Consider the following 27,628-nt stretch of genomic DNA (forward strand, 5'->3'; position numbering starts at 1 on the left):
TATATTTTTATTTTTTACTTTTAAGAATAAAAAGATTTTATAGAAAATCAGAAAATGCATATATTGTTTTTATAAAAACCATTTTATAAATTTTTTTAAAATATCTGGAGAAATAGTTTTACACCTTTTTTTTTTTCTTATATATATATATTTTTACTTAATATGTTAAGGCCTAAGGGTAAAAACAACTTACCACATCTCTCTCCTTAAATACCTTTTTAAGGCAACCCCACAAAAAGTGAATAAATGTTGTAGTGTCCCAGAATGGAATCATTTCATTTGAGGGGATGTTGCTTTCAGATCCTCAATCCATTCACCTATACCCACACCCCACATCATTTATATTAAAAACGGGACAACGACAAGGATCTCCTCCTCCTCCTCCTCCTCCACCCCAATTTTTATTTTTTATTTTTAGTTTTCTTAATACACAAAATTGCCCACAAAAATTACATCTACCACCGACAAAAACCTTCTATGACTTCCATTCATGACGTTAACAATCAAACTAACTTAGATAAATTTGGATATATAAATATAGAAATTAATATAAATATAGAAAATAAATTAATATTTATGATTTAATCTAAACATGGGATTGATCACGATATAATACCAAAAAGAATTAAATTTTGAAATTTATTTTTTCCCCATAAAGCTTATTCATATAGGCAATTATGGTAAATAAATAAATTTAAAATAGAGAAGAAATTGACTATCATGATTTATGGTTAAGTACTCCCTTAATTGAAGATTATAGAAAATTAATTTTAAATAAAAAGACCCTCAAAACCCATCTACGTGTGCTTGGTTATTATTAATAAAATAATGTGGGTTTATTAAATTTAAATTTAAATATAAAAAAAGGTATGAAAATGTGGATCTAGATCCCAAATTCTCAATGAATATACACTCCGAATTTTAATAATGACACCTCACATCTGGGTCCCACGATAAGTAAATATATAACAATCTTACAAATTTCAAAATTTTAATTTTATTGGAATGTTAAAAATAGTATTTAAATAATAAATATAATTTTTAAGAGCATTTAGATAAAATTGTTACTTAATGTGGTTTGTATGCAAAATAGGAAAAAGATATATGAAAGTATTTCCTAAATTATAAAAATATAAATTTTTATTTATTTATAATTTCTAAAAGAACGATAATTATTTCTTATTTTTAAGAAAAATATTTTAAAATATGCTTTGCAACATCAAATAATAAATGTTATGATTTAAAAAAAAAAATTATAATTTTAAGCCGAAAGCATGTGCTCCTAAAAACAATGGTTTTAATTATTCCCATAATCATGCAATCACATTGTTATGACCAAATTGACCTCTTACAGGTGTCCAGCTTTCATTGCTCTGAGGGCCCAAACGATGGAGGGAGTGAGAGAAGAAGACTCTCAGAAGTCAAACCAATCAATGGTGGACAGACAGCCGTTTCTAATCCTTCAGAAAAGTCTAAGCGCGTAACGAGCGCAAAAAGACTGGGGGCAGTTTCGTCATTTCAAATAAGGCGTCTCCAACAATGGCTCTCCTTAACTGTCTCACACCGGCATATATAAATTGCGTAAGCCTCCCTGACTCTGGATCTTCGTGGTTTCTTCTCCATTCTGTCCGAATCCACCCCCTTTTATCTCTAGAGACTTTATATTTTCTCCCTCTAAAGTTTCAATAATCCCATTGGTCTTGATCTGAGAGCAATTTGTGAGTAAATGTGATTTATTTCCTTTTATTCTGCACTCATGATTTGTAGTTTATTGTTCTGGTTTTTGGATTGATTGAGCATGTTTCTGATCTGAGTTGGTCTTATTTTAGGTTAGATCTGTCGGTGAATTTGAGTAATTCTCATGTTTTGTGGGGTTTAAGTTTTTGATTTGTACATTTTTTTTCGACCATCTGGATTTTGATTTGTGGCTTACTGGTTGGGCTTTTGGATTGGTGGAGTATGTTCGTGATCTGGTTTGGCGTTGTTTGGGTTAGATCTGAGAGCGAATTTAAATAATTCTCACGTTCTCGTATGGTTTGGAGGGTTGCTTTTTGCAAATACATTGCTTAATTTGATGCGATCTGTGTTTTTTATTGGGATGAAGATGGAAAAGTGGTGTTGCAGATCAGATCTGCCTGTGTTTTCCAAATGGGGTTTTGAAATTATTGATGGTGTGCGAGTTTCATTGAGCATTTGTTTGTTTGTGGTTTTTGGTTTTATATAATGTACTGGATCTGGTAATTAAAGGTAGGTTTTGATGGACATATCACGAAGTTGAATGTTATTTTGTGATTTCTATTGGATCTGTTTGGTTGCTGAGAAAATGATATGAAATTGGTACTGTAGTTTTTGACATAAAAAGATCAACTTGGAACTGAGAATTGTTGGAAATTTATAGTGGGTTGATCATTTCCTTGAATCAAGGTCGTGGAGCCTTCAATTTCTCAGCAACCAAATGATTTGGGCAATCTATTTGTAGGATGGAAATTGTTTGCAGTAGTTTCCTTATGATTCTACCTTCAAAGTCCCTCATTTTTCACTTGGATCTCTTTGCTTTTTCTTTTAATTTTGTATATATAATATAACTAATTTTCAAATGATATTTATCTTAAGTTCCACTGTTTTTTTTTAGTGGCTTAAATTTTTACCCTTTGATGTGAACTCTGTGAACCCATTTTATATGTCTCATATGTGGATTTTTTTCAAGGTGATCAACTTTCATTTGTTTTTTCATATTAATGTTTTAAAATATTGTACAATAAGTTTCACTTTGTCATCCTGGGAAAAGTCACACCTCACCACAAACTTCCAAACGGTCATGTGTAAACCTCTTACATGGTGTCAACATATTGTATTAGTGAGAGTTTTGGAGCCTGAGAAATATGGATCAGTTGGGCACAGTGGCTTTATATCTTAAATTCCAATGTGGGCATGGAAGTGTCACATTTTAAATGTTTGGAAAGTAACATTTGACCATCCCAAATCTCTTGGAGCAGCATATAATGTTCTCAAATTTATATTGTTTAATTTGTGGTTTTGAATTTTGTTTTTTTTTTGGATGTCTTTTGTAGATTCTGCTTTGATATGGCTACACACACACCCAAGAACATCCTCATTACGGGGGCTGCTGGATTCATTGCATCCCATGTTGCTAACCGGCTTATCAGGAATTACCCAGACTACAAGATTGTTGTGCTTGACAAGCTTGATTACTGTTCGAATCTCAAGAACCTCCTTCCCTCTAAATCATCCCCTAACTTTAAGTTTGTCAAGGGAGACATTGGCAGTGCTGACCTTGTCAACTTCCTTCTCATCACTGAGTCCATTGACACAATAATGCACTTTGCAGCCCAGACTCATGTTGACAACTCCTTTGGTAACAGCTTTGAGTTCACCAAAAATAATATCTATGGTACTCATGTCCTTCTAGAAGCCTGCAAAGTCACTGGCCAGATCAGGAGATTCATCCATGTTAGCACAGATGAAGTCTATGGAGAGACAGATGAAGATGCTGTTGTAGGAAACCATGAGGCTTCTCAACTCCTTCCGACAAACCCATACTCAGCAACAAAAGCTGGTGCAGAAATGCTTGTTATGGCCTATGGTAGGTCGTATGGCTTACCTGTTATAACTACCCGAGGGAACAATGTTTATGGGCCCAATCAATTTCCTGAGAAATTAATTCCAAAGTTCATCCTCTTGGCAATGAGAGGAAAGCCTCTTCCAATACATGGGGATGGAAGTAATGTGCGTAGTTATCTCTACTGTGAGGATGTTGCTGAGGCTTTTGAAGTCATTCTTCACAGAGGAGAGGTTGGCCATGTGTACAACATTGGGACTAAGAAAGAAAGGAGGGTGATTGATGTGGCCAAAGATGTATGCAACCTCTTCTCAATGGACCCAGAGACAAGCATAAAGTTTGTGGAGAATAGACCATTTAATGACCAAAGATACTTTCTAGATGATCAGAAGCTAAAGATCTTGGGCTGGTCAGAGCGGACTACATGGCAAGAGGGGCTGAAGAAGACAATGGAATGGTATATCAACAATCCTAATTGGTGGGGTGATGTCTCTGGAGCATTGCTTCCTCATCCAAGAATGCTGATGATGCCTGGTGGGATTGAAAGACATTTTGATGGCTCCGAAGATAGTGATTCTACAGCTTCTCCTGTCTCAAGTAATCTTAACCAGACCAGAATGGTGGTACCAGTTCCCAAAAGCGTCAGTTCTCCCCGCAAGCCATCCTTGAAGTTCTTGCTTTATGGTAGGACTGGGTGGATTGGGGGTCTACTTGGAAAGCTGTGTGAGAAGCAAGGGATTCCATATGAGTATGGAAGAGGGCGTCTAGAGGATCGGGCATCTCTCTTGGCGGATATTCAGAATGTTAAGCCAACACATGTTTTTAATGCTGCTGGCGTGACTGGCAGACCCAATGTTGATTGGTGTGAATCTCATAAACCAGAAACAATCCGCGCCAACGTTGCTGGAACTCTGACCTTGGCAGATGTTTGCAGAGAACATGGACTCCTAATGATGAATTTTGCTACTGGGTGTATATTTGAGTATGATGCTGCACATCCAGAGGGTTCTGGCATCGGATTTAAAGAGGAAGACACACCAAATTTTGCCGGTTCTTTCTATTCAAAAACCAAGGCCATGGTAACTTTACTCGTGATTTCTGATTTTTATGCATTTTGCAAAAAGTTCTGCCTTTAGCTTCTGTCTACCATTTGAATACTTATGAGAATCTTCTCTCTCTCTCTCTCTTTTTCCAGGTTGAGGAACTCTTAAAAGAATTTGACAATGTTTGCACCCTCAGAGTTCGAATGCCAATATCATCTGACCTCAACAACCCACGCAACTTCATTACAAAGATCTCTCGTTATAACAAAGTGGTTAACATCCCAAACAGCATGACCGTCCTGGATGAGCTTCTACCCATTTCAATTGAAATGGCAAAGCGTAATTGCAGGGGTATATGGAACTTCACAAACCCTGGAGTTGTAAGCCATAATGAGATTCTCGAGATGTACAAGAGTTACATCGACCCCAACTTTAAGTGGGCCAACTTCACACTGGAAGAGCAGGCCAAGGTTATAGTTGCCGCCCGAAGCAATAATGAGATGGATGCCTCCAAGTTGAAAAATGAGTTCCCTGAGTTGCTCCCAATCAAGGACTCATTGATCAAGTATGTATTTGAGCCCAATCAGAAAAGCCTTGCAGCATAAGCATTTTACAGTAGTAGACCACAGGTCTGATCTCATCAAATCTCATTAGGTAATATGGTTTGGATTACATCTATATAATGTTTATCAGTTTCAGTCATATTATTCATTTTTAGCTTCATCCCAATATTTCTATTGCTCTAGACAGGGATTAGGATAAATTCTTCTAGTTTTTCTCCTTTCCAGATTCTAGTTGAGTTTTGGTTTGCTTAATGTTCTCTTCTCTATGGGCAACTTTTGAGTAGGTTCTTTATATATTTTAGTCCCATCCTGTAAACTTTCAGGTGTGTAACTTTGGATTCTGTTATATGAATTAGCTGTCCCATTTATTTTTAATAACTTGCTTCCTGAGGGTAGTTTTGTTAAACTTTGGCTATGAAAGTGTAATTTCAGAAATTTGAAAATTCATTTGTAAAATATGCATTTTGTGATATTGTATGCCTAAAAAAGGTGCCGAGTTTAGTTCAGTGGTAGTGGCCTTTTGGCCATGAACCAGTCTCCCTAATATTTTATGCTTCGCAATCGCTATGAATAAATGCTTTGCCATCCGGCTCTAAAGAAGCTGTTTCTTTGCCTGAGAAAATTTTCAGATTGGGGAAATTAAATTTAGGCAACAATTTGATTTGAAGATAGCTTCATTTTCATTTAAAATTAATTGTCATTCTCTCATTTAAAAGAAAAAGTACAAAAATTCTTATGTCAATTGCTTGCTAAACGTTTTCAACAGTATGCAAAATTTCCTAGATGAAACCATATTCCTGATTCCAGGTCTTGTAAAATCAAAAGTAATCCAATAATGGCATGACGGTTGAAGAAGTGCTTGATCAGAATCTCAGAGGACTGCAACTTGGGTTTGGTTTTATTTTAGGTGTTAATGGTTGGTTAATTGATCCATTGAATGTTAATGATGGTTTTCTTTATATTATTTATTTTACCAAGAGACCCTAATTGAATGCAATTCAAACGCATAAAGCATGTTTTAATCCATGCATGGTTGCAATCTTACTCTTTAATTTTATAATAATGCCATCTGCCCCCCCTTCTGCTTCTCTGGGGTTTGGTAGCTCAATAGTAATGCCCTTCAGCAATGACCCAGAGATTCCTAGATGACGCGTTTTTGGAATTTAAATGGTGTAGAGCAGAGGGATCACTCAGGATTTGCTTTGCCAACAATGAAAGACGAATGCCTTGTCTTAGGGTTGATTTCTTCTTTTGAGAGGAAAAACAGAAAATCCATGTGGTAGCTATTCTATTCATCATCAACATAGTGTTTTAGATTTGCGCCAACCATTTGGCCAATAGGAAAGAAAGAACATAAATGGCTTTTCTCAGACTGACCTTTCCCTTCCTTGGTGGTGGTCCTCACTGGAGTTATTGCAACCAAACACCATGCAAAATATCAGTTGAATTCCTGCACTTTTCCACAATGGGCACCGACATAAATCTGCAGGTATTATTTACATCACAAAAGACATCGGCTCTATAACACCTTTTTCCTCAACATGGAACATCAGATTTTCAATCATCCTGTGGTTTCAGATGCATTCAGTCTATGTTAAAACTAAATCCAAAAACTCTATTGAGACGATTAAACTAGCTCTGCAAATTTGTCAAGACTTTAAAAAGAAGACTTGGCTCCAGCCAGTTCCTTTAGAAATGAGACGACTTCGTCTGATGATCCAAAGGTGAAGCGAGCCTTGGTACGAGTTCGCCCTACTGCACAAGAGAAGTAGTTCTCCCCCTTGAGATCAAGCACATTCCATGATGTCTTCTCTGGTGATGGCCGCCTCCCACTCCCACTCCCACTGCTATGGTCTGGGGTTTTCTTATCTGGGTTTGGCAAAGGCCGCTGTGTCTTACCATGAGATGACTTTGACCCACTCTTGTTAGCTGGAAGCTTCAAAGAAGATTTCCTCTCACCAGATAACTTAAATGCATCGATCGCTCTGCTTTTTGCCATGCTTATGTTATCAGAAGGCAGCTCTGGCTCAAAAAATGTGTACACATCTTCATCCTGAAAGCATTGAGAAAGTTTCATCAAGCACAGAAGTAATGGAACTTATGAGTTCAAATGCATCTCTCATCCACATTTTCTTTTCCATCATATGGAAGAACTGAGGCGAGGAAAAATCAGAACACCATGATCAAGTAGTTCATAAGACATTTGAAACAATCATTTTTTGAGAATGTTAATATTGAATTCACAAATCAGGTCCTTCCCCCCACCCCCATGGACAAACTCCACCTCTGTTTCAACTGTTAATAGGCACCACCAAAGGGACCTATATTGTGAAAGGAAGGACAAATACCTGAGTTACAAGCATCCAAAGTTATGAATCTTTGCCCTATTCACTCTTGAAGAAAGCAGTGAAAAATATATTCAAGAAAAACTTCAAAACTGTGATAGGTGTTCGGAAGAAGTCCAGGTCCAAGACTCCTAAACCTAGCCTAGTTTATGTAGAAACCAAACATTAAGATTTCTTATAAATAGAAAGCTTCAAAAACTCTTTGTTCAGTGAAAGTGTATGTACATATAGCTTTTTTTTCTAAGTGTCTGATCAAACTTGATTAAAGATGCACAATTTTTTTGAAACTTTTTAATGATTGGAGTTCAGAGTGAAGGGATAATTACGTTCCCCAGAAAATGGGCATCACATAAAAAGTGATAGTATGTACATGTAGCTTTTTTTCTCTTTCAAGTGTCTGATCAAACTTGATTAAAGATGCAACATTTTCTTGAAACTTTTTAATCATTGGAGTTCAGTCTGAAGGGATAATTACCTTCCCCAGAAAATGGCCAGCGCATAAAACATAGTCAATTGGTGAGGTCATGGATTTATTGTGAACTATCTCTCCTAATATACGATCAATGGCTGCACCCTGTATGAACAAAAGCCTGTAAGATCGGGAAAGGAATATTTCTACTGTCAGTATGCAACAAAATCAGCAAATAATCCGTTCACCTTTGTAACACCAACTGCACGCACTTCCACAGAGCGACTACCCTGGACAACGTCAACAGATGCATTTGAAATTGGACCTGTCCAGAGATGCTGCAACATATCCCTAGCTTGAAGCTTTCCAAATTCAGCATCTACAATCAACAATCAGATGATAAGCAACACAAAGCAAGGACAGGAAAGAAGATTGAATACTAGAAAAAACTAGCTTAGGAAGGAAAATCAACTACACAAATCAATTACCTGCATACTTGTAATTCCATACAAGTGAAGTTTCACGTTTTTGAAGTTGTGATCGAGGCGTTCTTTCAGTGAAATACTCAAAAACATGCTAAAAATGTAACATAAGCATCACCGGATTAGAGGCTGCAAGATGTGATAAACAGATATGTACATAACTTCAATAATAAGCACCTTTACACTGTCAACCCACTCCATGTTTAAATGCTCAGGCATTGTTGTCATCCATTCTCCTTTTGTGTGACGTAAAAACATCCCATTTTCTGCTGCTAACCACATGTCAAACTCCCCGAAGTTCTGTTAAAGCACTCATACTGTTCAGAAGAGGATATAGAAGTAGGGTATAAAGTAAAATGAGCTGAATGAAGTACATCATCCAAGACAGTTCTGTCACTTCCGCTAAGAACAACGATGGTTGTCTTTGGATCATTGCCGAGTGCTGTCAAGGGCCCCTTCAACTCTGGGTGCAGTTTAAGATCCATTTCTTTAATTTGATCCCCCCCTCTACTCCCAGGAGTATCCACTGGTTCAGTTAATGTTACATTGAATCCCTGCAGTTTTTGGGTGCCCATCAGAAACTGGAGAAGCAATCATGTATGATAGTAAATCATATGCTGAGCCAATGGAGCAGGAACATAGGTGCCATTAGACAGGAAGTGAGTGGGGATTTCAAAATTTTTCAACCATGATTCTCAAGAATTGTTGTGATACCACAGGGTGGAATTGAACAATCAACACCTTACAATTATTCAACACATGATAGAAAATACTAAGATAAATTCCATTCAGAAACATCAGAGTAAACTACTTAAAAAGTTGAAGAAAGATGTACCAACCCATTCCTTCTCTCGTAGATATTGTGTGCTCCCTCATCTACCCAATTAAGAGGACCCTACAAACAAAAGCCCCACATGGGGGTTGGGGATCCACTTTGATAGCATTTGTAATAGCCCACTTCCTTCCATATAGATATCATTTGCTATAGGCCTAATGAGTCCTCACAGTTTTAAAATGCATTTACCCAGTTAAGAGGAACCCACTACATGTATAGTATCAAGAACATCTTCCCCTATCCAATTTGAGTATCACAAAAGAACTCCAAACTTTATTATATTTCTGGAAGATTGACTAGAGAAAATTTCAGGCTTTATCAAATTTATGCGTTGATCACTTGATCACAAGTGGATGATGCCCTAATGGCCATGCCATATGAGTCCAGACATGAAGAGAGTGATTCTCCACCTGAATGAATCTTTTAGCCACTAAATATGTGTAGTTTTAAGCAAATTTGCGATCAACTGGCCAATGACGAGATTCAACTCTATAATGCACAAGACATGCATCAGATAAACACAATTCAAACCATAAAATAATACAATATCTCCTGGATTGAAATCTTTTCCTTTTTTGAATTGTTTCCTTCTTGCCTTTCCTATACTTCTCTTGGAAAAAAGTTACATCTCACATTATACTCAGAATCAAATAGTTTCTTAATTTTAAATGTGTAATATGATTAAATCTAAAGGGAAAGTAGAAATTCTCACCACCCGTTTAAGTAAATCTCAATTCGTCTACTTCATAAGCACATACAAATTATATATTTAGCGGTGCTTCAAGGAACAGATATTTAGTAGATAAACCACTTCATTTTTTTCACAAGTCAAATGTTTCATTAACCAATCAAAGAGGATTTACCACACAATATTTGAAATATATTTCATTGTTCATGGACATTGCCATAACTCATAGATTCACAATTTCAATATGAAACAGGGCGTACCAATATGAGTAATCGATTATTGGACTGCAGATAACATTTAATTGCATTTTCAGGTGTAAGTCTTGGCGGGACCTTCCTTTTCCTAAGATCTGCCTCAACAACTGTATCATTCAACTCACTGCAAAAGAATAATAGCAAAATTCAAATTAGGTACTACAAGTCTACATATAACAATGGAAAATGAACATATTTTTGTTTATTTACTTTCTATAAAAATTAGTTTATTTCAATGATGATACTTATTGTGCTCATCATAGACACCAGTTCTAGTTTTTAATCCAACACCATACAAACAAATAAGGTGAAGAAATTTGGGAATTTATAAGTGAGATAGACGTGCTCATTTACTGAAAATTTCCAAGTTTTCCTCATATCCTCATGCCTTATAATTTCTTTTCCCATTTTTTTTTTCTTCGGTAACACCAAAACCAACTAGCCCCAGTTTGAAGAATTGGGGAAAACCATAGATACATGATCCTTCCCCCTAGAATTGTGCATTGTGTAAGCCCAGGACTCAAATCTGAGACCTCTCATTTGGTAGTGAGAGCATTAATAAGTTGAGCTTCCCATGTAGGGCTCAAGTCTTATGATTTTATCATCAGAAATTGAAAGCATCTAAAGTTTTGTAACCCTAAGGCTATATTTGGTTCTTGGGAAATTTGAGGGAAAATGCAAGGGAAAAAAAATAGAAAGGAAAAGTAAAAGGAAAAAAAAAGTGAAGGAAAATAAAAAATAGATTTATAGTCAATAATTTATTTTTATATGCTTGTTCAAACTCATTTCACTTATTTTTCCTCTTCTATATAAAGATTAAATAATTTAAAAATGCATAAATTTCTAACTAATTTTAATTATGTTTGATTTTCTTTCATACTTTCTATAGTAAAACCAAACATGAGAAAATCATTATCCCTAATTTTTTTTTTTTGTTCTTTTCTTAGTACTTTCGGGGAACCAAACATAACTTAAAGGAATCTTGCAACTTATGCATACCTTACAAAAGTTTCAGCCCATTCTTGAGCAGTGTGGTTTTTCACATGCTCAAAGTTATGCTCATGCCGTTTTTCTCTTTCTTCAGGTGGCATATTCAAAGCCTGAGCAATTGAAGAAGCAACTTCTGTGATGTTCCAAGGGTTCACTAGGATTGCTCCGGCACCCAAGGATTGGGCTGCACCAGCAAACTACAAGCACCCCAAAAGGATGAAAAGTTAGACAAAAAAATAAGAAGACGACAACATTCCACAATTAGGGGCTAGGGCCGAGTATTCAATAAAAGACAATTTGTCAGGAAAAACCAGATTTCAGGTGTGGTATTATACACAAATGAGTCAGGATTCAGCAATAGGGGTTAAAATTGAAGAATAGGGTTTAAAACATATATCCCCTTCTAACTTTGTTGAGACTTTATGCCCATTTGAGGTTTAGGGTCACATTCCTTATCCATTTATCCATCTATATATACATGTATGTATGTATGTATATATGTTGCCTTTTCTTTTTCCATATCTAAGGAACACTACGACAAATCTAACTCAACCCACAACCAACCAATTGTATTTTGAAAAATTATGATAATCTTCAATATTACTTTTAACACAAAAGCGTTTTTTGGCAGAACTGGGAAAAGAACACAATCTTTAAAATTAATTAAAGAATATACTCTGTTTTTCATTTTTTTTTTCTCTACAGTCATAAAACCTTTGGTAACACTAAAAACTAATGTGCATGGAACAATTAACATAGTTACAAGGCATTGGAAAATACTTCACTAAGGATGAGAACCCCTTTCTTAGATTCTTGGCAAGCCACAAACTCATAGCTGACCAGATTCATTCCGTCCCTCAAAGATGTTACGAGTGCCACATCTGAACAAAGAAAATGAAAGAAATAATTGCCAGTTAAAAATTTGCACATGTGAGCTCTTGGGTAATCCTACAATCAGCAATTAATAACAGTTGAGAAAGAAACAACTTCTATGAGACCTCTTGAACAACAGTTCACATTTTATGATTCAAAATAAAGTGGTACAGATTTGAACTTCTATGAACGTTGTATACATCCTATGTACTTTGGTGTGCCTCTTTGGCGCTTTATTAGTATTTTTTGCATTTACCTATCAAAAAAAAAAAAAATGCTATGAATGTTCATTAAAAATTAATTCCACTTCATAAGTGCCCAAAGCTCAGTCCTGAAGCAAAACTTTTAACAGCCTAAATGACCAAAATTGGTGTTTCAGTTGATACTTCCATACAATATTGAAATTTGGATTGACTACTCCCCACCACCCATCTTTACCCGAGTGGGGCACAGTAGGGCGAAGATGGAGTCCATTTCCTAAATGTACAGGCAAGGTTAAGAAATGCACAGTAGGGCCTCACCCAGCCCTAGGATTGGTACAGCGATGGGATAAAGTATTTTTCCATAAGACAAGGTTGGGGAGAGGGAAACACGTCCTCTACCCCCCTGTTGCCATCCCTGACCAAAAGGTTTGATTAAGGGATATGCTACTCAAGCCCGCATATAGAAGATACCGAGTCATGTTCATTTTAGGTGTTCATTGAATTACATGAGAAATATTTTGCATTAAGCTAGAGAGATGCTTTACCAGCAATCAAATCTTAGGTTTTAGGACAAAAAATAAAATTGCAGTCTTTAAAGGATAGCAGTAAACATCTTGAAATTGGAATTGCCAAGTAAATTTTCAGTCATCAAAGGAAATTTATGTTAGAGCACAAAGATAGTACCTGTAACAGCATATAGTGCACATAATGCATAAAAGTCAAGAGAACGATCCTGTAAATTAATAAAAATTACTTTAGAAAAAAAAATCAAATTGTTTAGAAATACAACTTTTATGACAAAACTGTACCCGAAAAGAGTTACTGCAGGCCTAGGATAACAATAAGATAAAGCTCAAATAACTTTTTTAAGCATCTTGCTCTGTACAAATTATTCATCAATCTCAACAATGTGCTTTCCAATAGATCAGACGTTCCCATGATCAATTATTAAGTTCCAGAGTCAAAGACAAACCAGGTGATGTATTGGAACAGCTGTCAAGGTTCCAAATCTGCCATTAATGCGTCCAACAATTTCATGAACCTGACTTGTAAGTTTTTGATCTGTAAAAATGGAGTGTAAAAAAAGAAAAAAAAAAAAAATCAATGCATCATAACCTAGTAAATACAAATCATGTCCAATATGAAACAAAAAGCTAAGGAGACAATAGTTTTTCTGATAAAATGTCATGGCATCAATCCATTGGCCAAAAACTGAACCTCATCCAAATTTCCCAACTCATAAATTAACTTATGCAAGTTGTTTCAGGAAACAACAAGTATATTTGGGTCTGGAAGCAATAGGATGTGAGGAAATGAGATAGAATAACCTTAATTGCATAAATAATTGTTCTTTTAAGTAATTCAAGGGAAAATAAAGATGGAGATAATCGCATAGAAGAAACTACAACTATCTAAGATTTCAGAAATGAAAACTTTGCTAGTTATAACTGAAAGACCCACTCGACACTCAAAACATTCTTTCTTTTTCCTCCTAATAGTTTTGTGGAGTTTTTTTGAGAGGGGGGATTTATATTAATAGTTTTTTTTCTGTTATGATCTACCTATATTGACCTTGTACTAAATGGATGATCTTGTATCACCAACATGTTGTCACAGACTTAGGCCTTTCCTAAGCTCATGTGCGACACTTAGACAACTCAAGCCACTTGATGTTGCTAAGTCAAGTCTTTCCCTAGTCTTAGCTTCCTATGCTAAGCAACGCTATGTGAATTGATAGCTAGGATGCATAACGAAGGCAGTACTTAAGAAAAAAAGCTTTGTATTGCACAAAAAAACTTTATAATGCTAGGAAGTTCTTAACTTGCTTGGTGCCATGCCCAAATGAAGCCACCTCCTATTTATAGGCAACCAAGGAACTCTCTAGAACTCACAAAGGTTCCTTACATCCTTGGTATTATCCAGAAACTCCTATACAAATCCTATGTACAAGTATTTACAAAAGACCTTTGGAACTCTGTAAATAGCTCCACACTCTCTCCTTGTATTTCACCTTTGTGTAGAGATGTGTAGACATCTCAAGGCTTTTCTAGAACCTTACACACTCCACTAGTAGACAAGTGTAGATTGCTCCAGAAGGTTCCAAAAGCTTTTTGCTCTCCTATATAAGCTAAAGGGAGAGTCATTTGAGCAAGTTGTGACAACATGCTTCAAATGTCAAAAGTGGTATCATGTCTATTCCCAATCCTATTTCTTAATAAGATGCATTCATCTTGTGAACCAATACTAAGAGGTACAACCTATTTCCATGTATTTCTTGAAAAAGTTTCCATTTCCGTGCTTACCAAGGTATATGAGAATTTCACCACAAGAAGTTATCACAAAGGCAGAAATTATGCACCATCTCATGAGTTGCATATCTCACAAACTGAAACAAGTTGTTTGTGGTATGGGTTCTACATAACACATAGACCTCAAACCACAGAAACTACAGGTTCCCAATACCAAAGATGACATGTAAGAACTACAAATATCACTTTAGCAAGAGCAGATAAGAGGATATAATTCACAAACTGGCTATAATTTAACTAATAGGTTCCTTATTAAAAATAGAAAATTAAACAGCAGGTATGAGAAATACAATAGAAGTACCATGGTGATAAATGGAAACAAGAATGGGTATATAAACAGCCCTATTCAATCCCATCTTAAAACTTGAATAACATCTATAATATGGCTTTGTATGCATCTAGGATCAACTGTTTGGGACACTGGCAGATCTCGGAATGTTTTGATGTACAACTGATTACGGTTGAATGTGATGTTTTAAGGCATGACGGCCAAAGTCAAGCTTTGATGTTCATGCCTGAAAATCTTACTTCTGCTTTTGAGGTCTTATCATTAAACACCATATAAAGAACAATTCCATGTTAAGGAAGGAGCATACACTCGGGAACGTCTGTTCTTGTAGGCACGGCAATTTGCAGCAAAACTACTTTCTGTTGCCACTCTGAGTTTTCCTCAAGAAACTTTTCAAATGCCAGTATCTTTTGAGGAATTCCTTTAATCATATCAAGGCGATCGACGCCTAACATCACCTGTCAAGTTGGAGAAATAATATTAAATAAATAAAACACAGAATAAGGATTGCAACCAAATACATTTATCATGCAAGTAGTCAATTGCTTGAGGCTTGAATTTAACCTCTAAAAAAAAAAAAAAAAGAGAGAGAGAGAGAAGAAAACACAACTCAGTTCACAAATATAAGCTTGAATCATATAAGTAGTGTTAGAAATTTGGAGAAATCAACAATCCAACTATCCTGATTGCCACCAGCTCCCTTTTGTGGTATTCATGAATTGTTTACTCTGCAAAACTGCTATTTGGACCAAGCACCTGCCAGCTGTTTAAACCAGACTTTGGTTCACCAGACCGGACAGTTTCATTTCAAAATATAGACCCACCTTTTGGTTTTATATCATCTGCTTGAGGCACTTGTACTGTTCTGAGCTTCCTCCTTCCTGAGCATCATATCCTTGTTTTGGGATTTTTCTTTCATCCAATCAGGCCATGCTGTTGCTCCTGCATGATCTTCATCCAAAGCCAAAGACTTCACTACTATGGTCCCTATTGTAGTTTTGACGCCCTTCTGTAGGAGCCATTGGAGGTAAATGGGAAAAGCAGGAAGGAGAAATAGAAGCATCCAGAAGAAGGAAGCATCTTACAAAAGGTAGAATAGTAAGGTTTCATGTGAGCTTGAAGATATATTGCTTGTGATTGGTTTACTTTCAAGTCATTCCTCACCATACTGATGAAAGCCAGTTTTCTGTGTATGTGTGTCTGCCATTCTAACAAAAGTAGAAACTTAATTGAGAAGAAACCTATGTTAACTGGTGTCTACATTGGAATACCAACAATTGAACTTTAACGAAAACAACACTAGCCCTTAGCAATGACCTGATCAACCATAAGGGATCCTATCCAACAAGGTTATCCAGATGCAAATGCTTGCCACACACACCATATGTGGAAAAGAAAAAAGGAACTTGCAAGGGAAAAACAGTCTCAGAATTCTCTTGTAGGGTAGGTTGTAACCACCATAATAAGAAAGACCTAATTGAGAAGAAACCTTCTTTTAACTCATGTTCATTACAGTTTATCCTCAGCTTCAATTAAACAGCCCTACAAACCAAAACAAAGAAGAGATGAAGCAAATACAGGATTTTACCAATCATTAAAACTTTGGTTAATAAGAGGAGCCCAGGAAAACATGCCAGCAACCAGTAGGAATAAGAAGAAACCAACCACTCTTACTATCACCACTATAAAAAAAATAAAAATGAAAGGCTTTTTCAAAGAAGGCCCAACATACTTTCCCTCTAACCAAATTGCAACTTTTTCCTCATTATCCAACCAGATGAATTGTTGAACTCTTGAGCCAAACATAACTCATAAGGGCCTTCCATAAACCTATTGCAAAGAAGTTGACTCCACATTAGGATTCCACCCACCAAAGTCTTAGAAAGAATTAAGACAACATAAAATATTAGGCACCATATTGGATCTCCATGAAACTTGCCCAAAAATTTATAGGATAAAATCTAGACCTCTAACTTGAAATCAAAGCATATCCACCTCACAAGGTGATATACAAAATAATCCTCCTGTCTCCACATGAAATCCCTAAAAAGTCTGTCTACTTCCCCCATTAGCACTCGCCAAAATCATGATAAGGTATTAAAAAAAGAGCTACACATTAATCTTAAATAGTATAAGTCCACTACCCTTGTAATGATTGACACAAATGAGCAACTATGATATAACACACAATTCTTCAGAAGTATTCTAATGACTTAACCACAAAAATCTTGCATTGGTTCAGGGAATTTTCATCTAACAAGAATGGGGATAGAGAATATCTGAAAAGTAGGATCTTAGAAGAAATGGCCAACAAATAAGTAAAAGAAGATGCTAGTACCTAGCCTTAATACACAAAGGCATGTTTCCCATCAAAATATGCAAATTAGTTTTCACAGTTCAAAATATGCATGCCAAAGCACTGAAATTGTAACTAGCAAGAGCTAAAAACCTGTTTTACTAATCAAATAACCAGATCAAAGCATACTACATATGCAGAAAGAAACAGAATTGCAGAGTTTCTCCAAGTATGCAAAAGCATACAAACTAAACCCATGGTCACTGTGCTGGATAAGTAAACCCAAGAATTGCAGACCTGATTAAAATAGTTGAATAAGTAAAAAAGACTGGTAGATTGACTAAGAGGGAAACTAGAAAACTAGAGCAGATTGTGAGGAATCTCTGCCCCTCTTGACGTTGGTGCAGGCACAATGCTTTGGAGTTTATTCCATTTGCTGTCTTGTTTTTTTTTATATATAAAAATAAAATGGACTAGAAGTATATTAAAATAAAAGAACATCATACAAAACAGAACCTACCTTTCGCCCTGTAAATGTTCGCTTTAATTCATTAATGCGATCCTGAACTTGTGGAGCATCAAGTGCTCGAATGAATCTATGCGAATCTATGCCAATAGGAAACTGAAATTCAAGAACAAAAAGGACCCAAATAAACATAACGAGGTTGATTTTTGATTTCTTAATAATGTAATATATCCAACACTTGATATGATAACAAATTAATTGATAACCAACAAATATCAAATGTTTTAGAAGGATCAAATGCATATAACAAGTTGTTAAATGAGCATTTAATTTAAACATACAGCAGCCACACGAGTCAGTCTTCCTTGATCCTCTACTCCTTCAGGTGTACCCTCAAGCCCAAGAATACGAGTACAAGCACTAACGAAATGCCTTGCATAATCGTAAGTATGGAAACTGGAAAACATAATTAAAATTATTGTGGCTTTGCAAGTATAGCACATATTCAAGTAGAATCAAACTTCTTTTACACAATGGAAAATAGATAGAAAAGAAATAATAAAGAATGTAAAACATATATAAAACACATATATTGCAAAAATTCACTATAAAGCAATAAACAACCAATTGTATGGAAATATGCAGTATAATAGAGCAAATATATAGCATTTGTCAGTATCAGATATATGTTAAACATTAAGTTTTGACATTTTGTAATGCATATCTTTATTATAGAAATCACAAAATGCTACCATACCAAACTTTCAGGTTTTGTCACAACTCTAATCAATATGACATGTAGACAATGTTCCCATGTAATGTTGTTCCAGAATTCCCCCAACCTCTTTTTGGCATGCCAGAACCCCCTAGCTCATTGAGAAACAATATTTGTGTCCAGGTGAATACAACAGGCCACATGAAAGCATTAAGAGCAAGAGTAAACAAAATATCTTGCACACAAACACAGAGAGAGAGATGTATAAAGCTTAGGCATATAGCTTGGTCTGAACAAGTAATTCTAGGCCAATGTTGTGGCAATACAAGATGTTATTCAATCTTTTCCAGTTTGCCTTTTCATAAGGCTGATGAAAAATTATCCAATATAGGCCATTTACTTAAGAAAGTATATATCAAGTTGAATACAAGACACATTTTCATGATGAATTAAGTACAAAGAGTTTCATGTTCTACAACCTTACTAGAAATGCAAATATAAATTGGCATTCAGTTATCATCAATCAGGTTAAGCAAGGCAAAACTTACCCAACTAAATCAGCTGCAAGAACCGAATGCAGCAGCTCAGATCGAGACGGAAGTGTCCTGTGGATTTCAGAAGAAGGAAATGGTGTGTGGAGAAACCAGCCAACTTTCATTTCACTGTTATATTTCTTCAGGCATTTTGGAAGAAACATGAGATGGTAATCATGGCACCAAACAACATCACCTTCTTCATAATGTTTATTTACCACATCAGCAAACATTTGATTTGCCTTCTTATATGCGGCAAACTGAGACTGAAAGCTTCTAGTGGTGGCAAGTCGATCTTCTTGCGGAAGTCCAAGGTAATGGAAAAGAGGCCACAAAATGTTGTTGCAGTAGCCATTATAATATTGATGAACAATATCTTCATCAAGAAATACTGGGATACACATCTGCAATGGACAGAAATACTTCAGTGAGCCTAGGAAGTTGAACCGTTCTTGGTGAAGCTGTGGCACTAGTAATTGACTTCTTTTTTCTTTTGAAAACTAAAGAAATAAGGGACCATTGCATGACATATTAACAATTCCAGAGGAACGATGGACCTAGGACTTTTTCACCTTTTCAGCTAAAGCTTTGGTAAGTGCCCTCTGTCCAGCCTCATCAGGCACATTTACACCTGCCCATCCAATCCATCTTGCTTCAAACTCCTTTACACCTGTGAGACAGTCATAAAAAATGCTTTAGCCTTCTCTTTGCAATTGGAAATACCAAACCTACAAAATTGGAACTCAAACCCTTACATGGAAACAAAAATGTACTAATTAAGTGCATGAAGAATTAATTAGAAAAGCAGCTTACCCAGAAGAGCACTGACTAGACCCCCGGCACTTATCTCTAGGGACCATGATTCCTCACCTCTCCTAATTGCAGACACCGGCAGCCTGTTAGCCACCACCAGAAGTCTCTGTCTGGCAGGCCTGGTCTCTTGTTTTTCACATTCCTCACTAAGCACTCCTCGGATTGCAGCTGTTTCTGAATGCTGTTCCACATGGGAAGACCCCAAGTTATCACCTTCATGTTCCAAAACCTCTGTTCCCCTGTTTGTATCATTTGCCTCATTTGGATGAGATGCCCTGCTGCTCTTCCTTAACTCTCTGTCCCTCAAGAGCCTCTCTACTCTGCTGGTGGGGACGCTGGAAATACCGTTGTACTTGTTCCCGGGCATAAGGTCAAACTGCAATCCAACCTTCAAACACCGAGTTTACAGTTCCTGGGTTCCTCTGAGAGGAACAATTGTGTGTCCTACATTTTTTTCAAAGCAAATTAAACCATCAACTAGCATCATAAACCAGGCCAAGCTCCGAATAGTCCAATTTGGGAACTAAATTTCTCGGAAAATAATGACCTCATAGTTTTTAAGTGAAAAGTAGATAAACATTTCTACTATGGTTGAAATTTTTTACCAACATTCACACCAGAAGTCAAGTTGTCAGGACTTTCTACGCTCTGTTTGGTTCTTAAAAAAACTTGAGTTGAATGGAAAAGGAAAATGACTAAAATTTTTACCGCACTTTTAACATTTATAATAATTTCAATTCCCTTTTTCTCAATCTCTCTGAGAACCATACAAAAGTCTAGTAAACAAATGAAAATGATAGCAAGCCAGGGACACATGGACAGCAGAGAGAAAGAGATAGCTGAAAAAAGGGATCCACAAAAATATACCAGGCAAGATTGGTCATTAGAAATCCAATATTCTAAAACCCCGCTTGTACAAACTTATATAAAAAGGTTCAGCAGTCACAGCAAATTCAAGATAGCAAGAGAATAAACAGAAACTGGAGGCTCTGGTTTCTCCAGTCCAAGATTCTAAAAAGGAGCTTCACACAGAAGAAAACACAAACACATTGTATGATAGAGAAAAGACTGAAACTTGGAGCAACATAAACGAATATTGCATTACCCACACAACCTCTCATGCTCCACCATCTCAAGAACCACCGAGAACAGCATCAAAAACTTGCTTCAGAAAACAGAGAAAAAAAAGGGAAGAAAACCAGACCCATGACCCTAGAAACCAAGAAAATGGCCAGACCTGCCTGCCTGCCTACACCCAAATGCCAGAAATGAATCTGGAAAGCAACTGGGTCGGTTAAAACTCAGCACAGAACCGTCAAAACCAATGATGATAGCGGGTGCGTGCAAGTTGCAAGCAAAATCTGGATGTTCAGAGTGGCAGTGAATCATCATAGTGAGAGAAAAAGTAAGGGAGTATAACAATCCTCGTGTAAGCTTTTCAGGGCTACAAAAAGCCTAACAGCCATGCATGTAAAAACAAGAAAAATATTCCAAAAAATCACTGAAAAAGCTGCCCACTGAAGCACATAGCCACCCCGCCAGATATTCCCAGCACCATCCCAATTCACAAATGACCAAATTCTAACAAATAAATAAATATAAACTGATGCATTACTTATTGACAATGGAGATTATGATCATTTAATAATACAGAAACTCTCAAACCTTTCTTCATACCCTTCACCTTCTGGCCTTCTTCCCTTTCTTTATTCCAACTTTTGTGCAAGTTAAGGAATTCTTTGTTCTTCAAGGAAATAGAACAGTCCCTTGTCACCAGAGAAAGCTCTCGAATCCCAGTGCTCACAATCCTTTATATAGGGCAAAACTTTAAGCGGGAAGTTGCTTAGTCAGCAAAAAAAAAAAAAATTCTTGATTTTCCATGATATTTTCCAACAGAAATTTGTTTCAATGATTTTTGTTATATATTCGGATGTTCAGATGTGGGTTATATAATTTTTCATAAAACCAGAAATATATATACATTCTATATTTACTGAGAATTTGTTACCTGATTTTCAACAAAAGAGACCACGTACATGGAAGAGAAAAAAGACAGAATTCTTTTAGGTGACAAAATCAAAATAATAATTTATTTTTAATTTCTAAATTGTTCTCCACATTATCTGATGTTCTTCATTTTTCCTGTCTGGCATATTTCTATATATGTTTTCCTCATCTCTTTATACATGTTTTCAAATAATTTTTCATGGTTATATTTTAGAGGATATTTCATTTTATATAAATTTAAGGTTAATAAATTTTTAATTACTTTATATGCTTATTTTTTAATTACTAACTTCTCCACCTATTTATTTTTCACCCCTATATCTTTGTCCGTTTCATTTATTTTTGGGTTTTGAATTATCTTTTAAATTTTTATTCATATTGAAAAATTTGAGGTTAGATGGAGATAAAGAGGTAGTGAGAAAAATAAAAAGAAAAAAAGGAAAAAAAAGAAAAAAAATAATGAATTTAAGGTTAATAGATTATTTTTATATTATTCGTTCCACTATTTTTTTTTTTATATATATATATATATATATATAAAAAGTGTAAATAATTAAAAAATATATCTATTTTAATTATATTTAATATTTTAATATTTTTTTAGAATAAATCAGATATAATTATTTTTTTGGGTGTAGTCTACTCCCTATTCCAAATGGCTACAGGTATCATCCATGGATGGGATCTCCACCTCCTGCCATTATTGAGTTATATATGACATATGATTTTAACATATTATAATAAATAATATAATATAATATTAAATATTTGACTCTTTATTTTAACTTATTATATATTATATCATAATTATCATTAAAATAATTAAACTAATTTGAATTACAACCTTTTTAGGGGTGATTTTGATTAAAATGTTTTTATTATTGATGTTTTCTTAGTGATGCTTTTATTAGACATGTTTTTTTTTTTAAGAATTGGTTTATATTTAGATATAAATTAAAAAAATGGTTCGATTGTAATTTTGATAATATATTATATAATAAGAAAGTGATGTTTTGAAGAATCCTCATAATATTTCTATTTAACATATTTTAGAGAATCATTTATTAAATATTCTTTAAAAAATACTATAAATGATTTTTCAACTTTTTTTGAAGTGTTTTTTAATTTTTTTTAATGTTATATTTGTCTTTAAAAACATTTATATATATATATATATATATTAAAAGCGTTTTCTAAAGGCATTTTCAATGTGCTCTAAGAATTGGAATTTTAAAAGTGATTCAAATCTAAAAAATAAATAGACGGGGAGATTCAAACCCAAAATCTCTAAGCTAATTAGAACCCTTATATTATATTAAAGAAAAAAAATATTAAAATATCGAATCCAGACCTACTAGTGAAATATAGACCGTTATATAAGGATACGTTATATAAGGATACAAATATAAGAAGTCAAAGTATAAATAAATAGAATCGACGTACACAAAACTAAGATGCAAATAAATGAAATAAAGATATAAAGTAAGAATACGTGGAACTAATAAATGAAATTTAAGTATAAAGTAATAAAACTTGTTGCACTTGTGATACTTGAGTGTAAAGAAATAAAACCTCTAGGATCGTACAAATGAATGAGACTTTGATACAAATTAATAGGATTTAAATTGGACATGTGACATTATTTGATTGATGATGTGTTTTTTTTTATATATACTTTTGTGTCATCAATGACATAGCTATACGTGACACCTTGTTTAATTGAGAGTTTGACGAAAAGATTTAAACTATTAGGTAATGGGTAGACGCCAAGGCACTAATGAGTTTTGTCCACCAAAGTTTGAATGGTCAATCAAAACAATCATCTTTCACACAAAAGCAGCAATGCGTGATGATGGTCCACATTCCATCCTTCAAACAGTAGAGAGTGCAAATACGATGGAATTTAAAAAGAAGAGCATATCTGCATGTAGTTTTTAACGTAAGACACAACAATAGCAGCAAGAGTCATTGGTGCCCTACTTCGCTGATTCCATCATCAAGTTTTTTGACCCAAACCCAAAGAAAAATAGCATCAACCCCATGCCCATGGCTCAGTGGGGAGCTAAGTGCTCCTCTTGGATGGCACCCAACTTCACCCACAATCACCGTTTCTGGAAAAACAATGCCCTATCAGCATTGCTTATTTTCCAGTAACAGGCAAACCCACGTTCAAAATCAGTCATTTTCATCACATCCACCATGAAAGCATGTTCAATTAGGGCACCCAGGAGCAGGCCAACTGCCCTGTTGGAGGGGTTCTCTTTATTAATCCCTTTACAAGGAATTGGATAATATCGATGTCATTGTTATGAACTTTTGGTATCCATTTTGCAAGTTGGGATAAAGTTGGTGTCCTTGTGCTTAGGGGGGCTGGACAATGACTTGCCCTAGGACAAGAGGACCAAAACTTTCCTCCTTGAATTAGTACTTGCTACCCCCACTTTCTCTAGATCTCATAGATTCACACATTGAATAGAGTTCAAGCTAGTGTGTGGTATGAAACTTTGTTAGAAATGAAATTAATGGTAAGGTTACCAAATTGTTGGAAGTAGAAGGCGCTTTCATTTTTCTCCTAAAATTTGATCTATTTTTGCATTATTTCTAGGAAAAAAAACTCTAAAAAGTCGCCAACAAAGTAAGTTGAAGAATGGGTGTTTATAATTGATTGGACCGCATCAAACACTAAGGAATCACCAATTTTGCTTGGGACCAGGCGCAGGACCACGGCACATTTACTAGTATGTGGTTTTGAAGCTCATCATATGCAGATAGGCTGCACAAGGAAGCATCTCCCCATTAGAAATCAAAAGGCAATACCTATGATTATCTTATTTGCAGGGAATGAATGTTATTCCTTACTTGATTTTTAGGCCAAATGATGCCTATAACAGCACAAAAGAATGGAAAATCATGCCCAAGCTGGGCAACTATATGCGTGAAGGCAAAAGAAAAGGACTTTGTAAGAGTAATTTCCCACACTAGAGAGATATGGGGTGCTCACCTTCAGTGACTTGTTCAGGAGGGGTTGAATTTGTGACCTTCAACAATGCAAACTAAGCCACAGAAATTTGAACGGGGAAAGATACTATCATACAAGCCTCTGCTCTTTGCGCACAAGCAAAAAAATTGGGAAGAATATGACAAAAGAAACTGCAGCAAAGGTGATGAAATGGACTAATAAGCCAAAGGTAATGCCACAAAAAGACCAGAAATTGACAGAAAAGAATAGTATTCTAGCTTGTTCTTTTCTCTGCTAAGCATATATTCGGAAAATCTAGAGTAAGCAGTTTGTGAAGACTATGTGGTAGCCAGTGAGTTTTGAGTAAAGGCAAGAGGATAAAGCATGGCACCCTTTTCACCGTACGCTATAAATTTGTCGTAGACACAGAGCAAGGATTGGTATCCAGGCAGATACTTAAGAGAGTTAATTCACAAGGCCTTTTTTTGGAGGAAACCCTTTAGGCTTTACAGAGGAAACTTCATATTTTGCATGTGCACATACGCAAAATTTACTCTTTAAGTAATCAATTTTCATAGATAAAGTAGACCAGAAAAAATAGGAAATATGAGATTTTTAATGTGAAATTCAAGCAGCACAAGCACATTTCTAGGACCCCAGTGACAAGTTTTTCTTCAGAAATGAAATTATACGAGAGAAGCGATGGTGAATCTAATGATAGAACACAACAAAAATGCACCTCAATGTGTCACCAATTCGCCAGACCATGTGCTCACACGTCCTATGAACATTGAAGTTTCAAAAATGAAGACTCACATGGAAAAAGCCACATTGCATTCTACAGGACAACAGGACAAGGGCAGAAGTACTAGACAAGAAAATGCAGGCAACTAGTCTGCTCTAATGTCACCTAGTGCAAAAATGCTTAACATACATCACGGGTTCTATGGTTTTAACAAGTTTCATCTCCACTTTTAACGTCTTACCGATAATCCTAATTTCAGGATAAACAATAGGGATAGAGTAAACAATCATTCAGCAGCATAAGAACTAAGTCAGCAAACAGGTATGATTTTGTTCCACCAATGTTTTTAGACCCTTTTTTCGGTGCTATCCAATGCTGCATCCTTCCAGCTGGCTCTCTAGTAATCAAGATGGGGACTTGAGTGAAGAGTTTATTGATTTGTGTTGGGAATTTGTCGCAAATTCCTTTCTATCTGAGGATTCCCTTTTGTGCAGATTCTTTTTGTCTCAAATGGGGCCATCACATTAAAAAAAAAAAAAAAAATGTTGTCCCTTGACTGTATTTTCATACCAAAATGTGGAAGTGATGAGAATTCAAGAAGGGATTCTTGCAGCCATTGAAACTGTGAACTCCCATACAAGTAAAAGCAACCAAGAAAGGAGATCTTGGAGATTCCGACTGTCTTCTTGATTCCATCAACTAATAGCATATGCTGCTACTAATTCTCACTATCATAATCCATTTTGCCTCCTCAAAGAACCCGTATCTCCAACTTAGCCTCTAGCTTGAGGAAACTGCACTAGAGCTTCTCCTTAAGAGTTTGAAGCCTCTAAATGTTGGTGGGTGTATGGTTACACTGCTTAAACCTAGAGGCTTGTTCGATACCTAACCAAACAGTTCATACTTTAGAAGATGAACCCAAGTTTAGGTTTCAAACCCGACGACAAAGACTCAAAAACCTGTTCACCTCAATCATTGCTTCCTATAGTTTCTGATAAAACTACCACCTCTATCCATTGGGTTTGGGAAGAACTGATTAATGAAAGGCAAACCGGGATAACTTGTTCATTATTCAACATTGCTGTAGTTCAAGCTGGAAACCTATTGACAGCATAAACAATAGGATTGACCAGGTCAAATCTACTAGATCTTGAGAAGAAATAACTAAATTCGTGACTAGATTTCCATTTCTGTTGTTGCAGATTCAGTGTATTTCCTCCTAACTTATGGAAAAAATTAAGTAAATACAGATTGACATATACTGCAGATATTAAATGAATTTGAATTCTCAAATTAATTTCTAAACTCTAGAGGGAGCTTGAAGCTTGTGAGACAGCTTTGGTGATTATCATAAGCATCGTTGATTTCTCGAAATGATCAGAAGTGGTAAAGAATCAAAACATTTTTGGAAATTATCTTCTTTGACAAATCTTGAACACTCATTTTATAGTTGCAGATAATTCCAATTATCCTGTGTTTGGGTTCTAAGAAAATGGAGAAAAATGAAAAAGAAGACAGCCCTCTACTCAGCAAGAGGTAAGTGATTATAATTTATTTTCTTTCCTGAAAGTTTCTCAGCAACCAAACAGAACATCTGCATAAGTCCTGAGATTGCTTCAAATCATCTACACTTTTATACACACGGTTGAATGGTTCCAAGCTCATCTCCCAGATTTAACATTCATTCCTTAGCATCACAAGTTCAGAACAGTTTTCCACAACTACGATTCCAATCAACATTTTCATTTCAAACAAACACAAAACTGCCAAAATCCTAAAACTCCACTTCAATTTAGCCCAAAAAAACTGATAATCTGAATATAACACCAATGCAACCCAATCAACAATGCATTGAAGTACAGTAAAAAGCTGTAATCACAGCAACCTTCATAGTTTTCAAACAACAAACTAAAAAGAGAGAAGACTAACCTGAACTTTTGGCAGCTTATGGGCTTTCTTGGGATAGATTGGGAGAGATTTTTCTGGGGTTTTTGAGAAAAATTGAGAGGCTGAGATTGAGAGAAACACTGGGTTTTGGCAGACAGGTTATGTATGATTCATCTTTTGGCTGCTCTTTGCCTTTGGTTGTGCCAATCATTTGGAGGGAATTTGATTCCTTCCCTCTTTTGAATTTAAAATATTATATAGAGTTTCATAACAGTCACATATTGAGTTTGTGGCCTGGAAAAAGCAGAGGTTCCACTTGAATTAGATCCTAGTCTAAAAAGCAT

General features: G+C 35.6%; 2 protein-coding genes across 9 annotated transcripts; one reads left to right on the top strand and one right to left on the bottom strand.

The window, feature by feature from the left end:
• Positions 1-1,570: 1,570 nt before the first annotated feature.
• On the top strand, positions 1,571-5,561 carry LOC100260586 (trifunctional UDP-glucose 4,6-dehydratase/UDP-4-keto-6-deoxy-D-glucose 3,5-epimerase/UDP-4-keto-L-rhamnose-reductase RHM1). The gene is made up of 3 exons (XM_002285598.4): positions 1,571-1,718; positions 3,072-4,659; positions 4,776-5,561. The coding sequence occupies exons 2-3, from the start codon at positions 3,085-3,087 to the stop codon at positions 5,226-5,228; spliced, it is 2,028 nt and encodes a 675-aa protein (XP_002285634.1). The 5' UTR covers positions 1,571-1,718; positions 3,072-3,084; the 3' UTR covers positions 5,229-5,561.
• Positions 5,562-6,615: 1,054 nt separating this feature from the next.
• On the bottom strand, positions 6,616-27,492 carry LOC100265802 (alpha,alpha-trehalose-phosphate synthase [UDP-forming] 1). 8 transcript variants are annotated; one of them, XM_010645770.3, is made up of 19 exons: positions 27,327-27,492; positions 24,695-24,843; positions 19,687-20,062; positions 19,446-19,543; positions 18,889-19,277; positions 17,967-18,081; positions 17,680-17,781; positions 15,171-15,321; positions 13,239-13,327; positions 12,950-12,998; positions 11,970-12,070; positions 11,199-11,386; positions 10,206-10,323; positions 8,797-8,976; positions 8,600-8,722; positions 8,429-8,516; positions 8,189-8,319; positions 8,007-8,105; positions 6,616-7,239 (listed from the first exon to the last, which is right to left on the bottom strand). In XM_010645770.3, the coding sequence occupies exons 3-19, from the start codon at positions 20,051-20,053 to the stop codon at positions 6,844-6,846; spliced, it is 2,784 nt and encodes a 927-aa protein (XP_010644072.1). In that variant the 5' UTR covers positions 20,054-20,062; positions 24,695-24,843; positions 27,327-27,492; the 3' UTR covers positions 6,616-6,843. The 8 variants fall into 8 exon arrangements, with proteins under 8 accessions (XP_010644072.1, XP_010644066.1, XP_010644073.1 ...); XM_010645764.3 differs by having other exon boundaries at positions 19,687-20,130; XM_010645771.3 differs by lacking the exon at positions 24,695-24,843.
• Positions 27,493-27,628: the final 136 nt, after the last annotated feature.

Source organism: Vitis vinifera, chromosome 19, assembly GCF_030704535.1.
Source record: "Vitis vinifera cultivar Pinot Noir 40024 chromosome 19, ASM3070453v1".
In the NCBI taxonomy this organism is placed as follows: domain Eukaryota; kingdom Viridiplantae; phylum Streptophyta; class Magnoliopsida; order Vitales; family Vitaceae; genus Vitis; species Vitis vinifera.

Excerpts from the sequence above, each read along its gene's own strand:
- LOC100260586 (XM_002285598.4), top strand. The coding sequence starts at position 3,085 with ATGGCTACACACACACCCAAGAACATCCTCATTACGGGGGCTGCTGGA. Across the intron at positions 4,660-4,775 it reads ATTCAAAAACCAAGGCCATG|GTTGAGGAACTCTTAAAAGA; the intron begins GTAACTTTACTC and ends CTCTTTTTCCAG.
- LOC100265802 (XM_010645771.3), bottom strand. The coding sequence starts at position 20,053 with ATGCCCGGGAACAAGTACAACGGTATTTCCAGCGTCCCCACCAGCAGA. Across the intron at positions 15,322-17,679 it reads GAACATTTACAGGGCGAAAG|GTGATGTTAGGCGTCGATCG; the intron begins GTAGGTTCTGTT and ends CCAACTTGACAG. Across the intron at positions 12,999-13,238 it reads CTGTTCCAATACATCACCTG|GATCGTTCTCTTGACTTTTA; the intron begins GTTTGTCTTTGA and ends ATTAATTTACAG.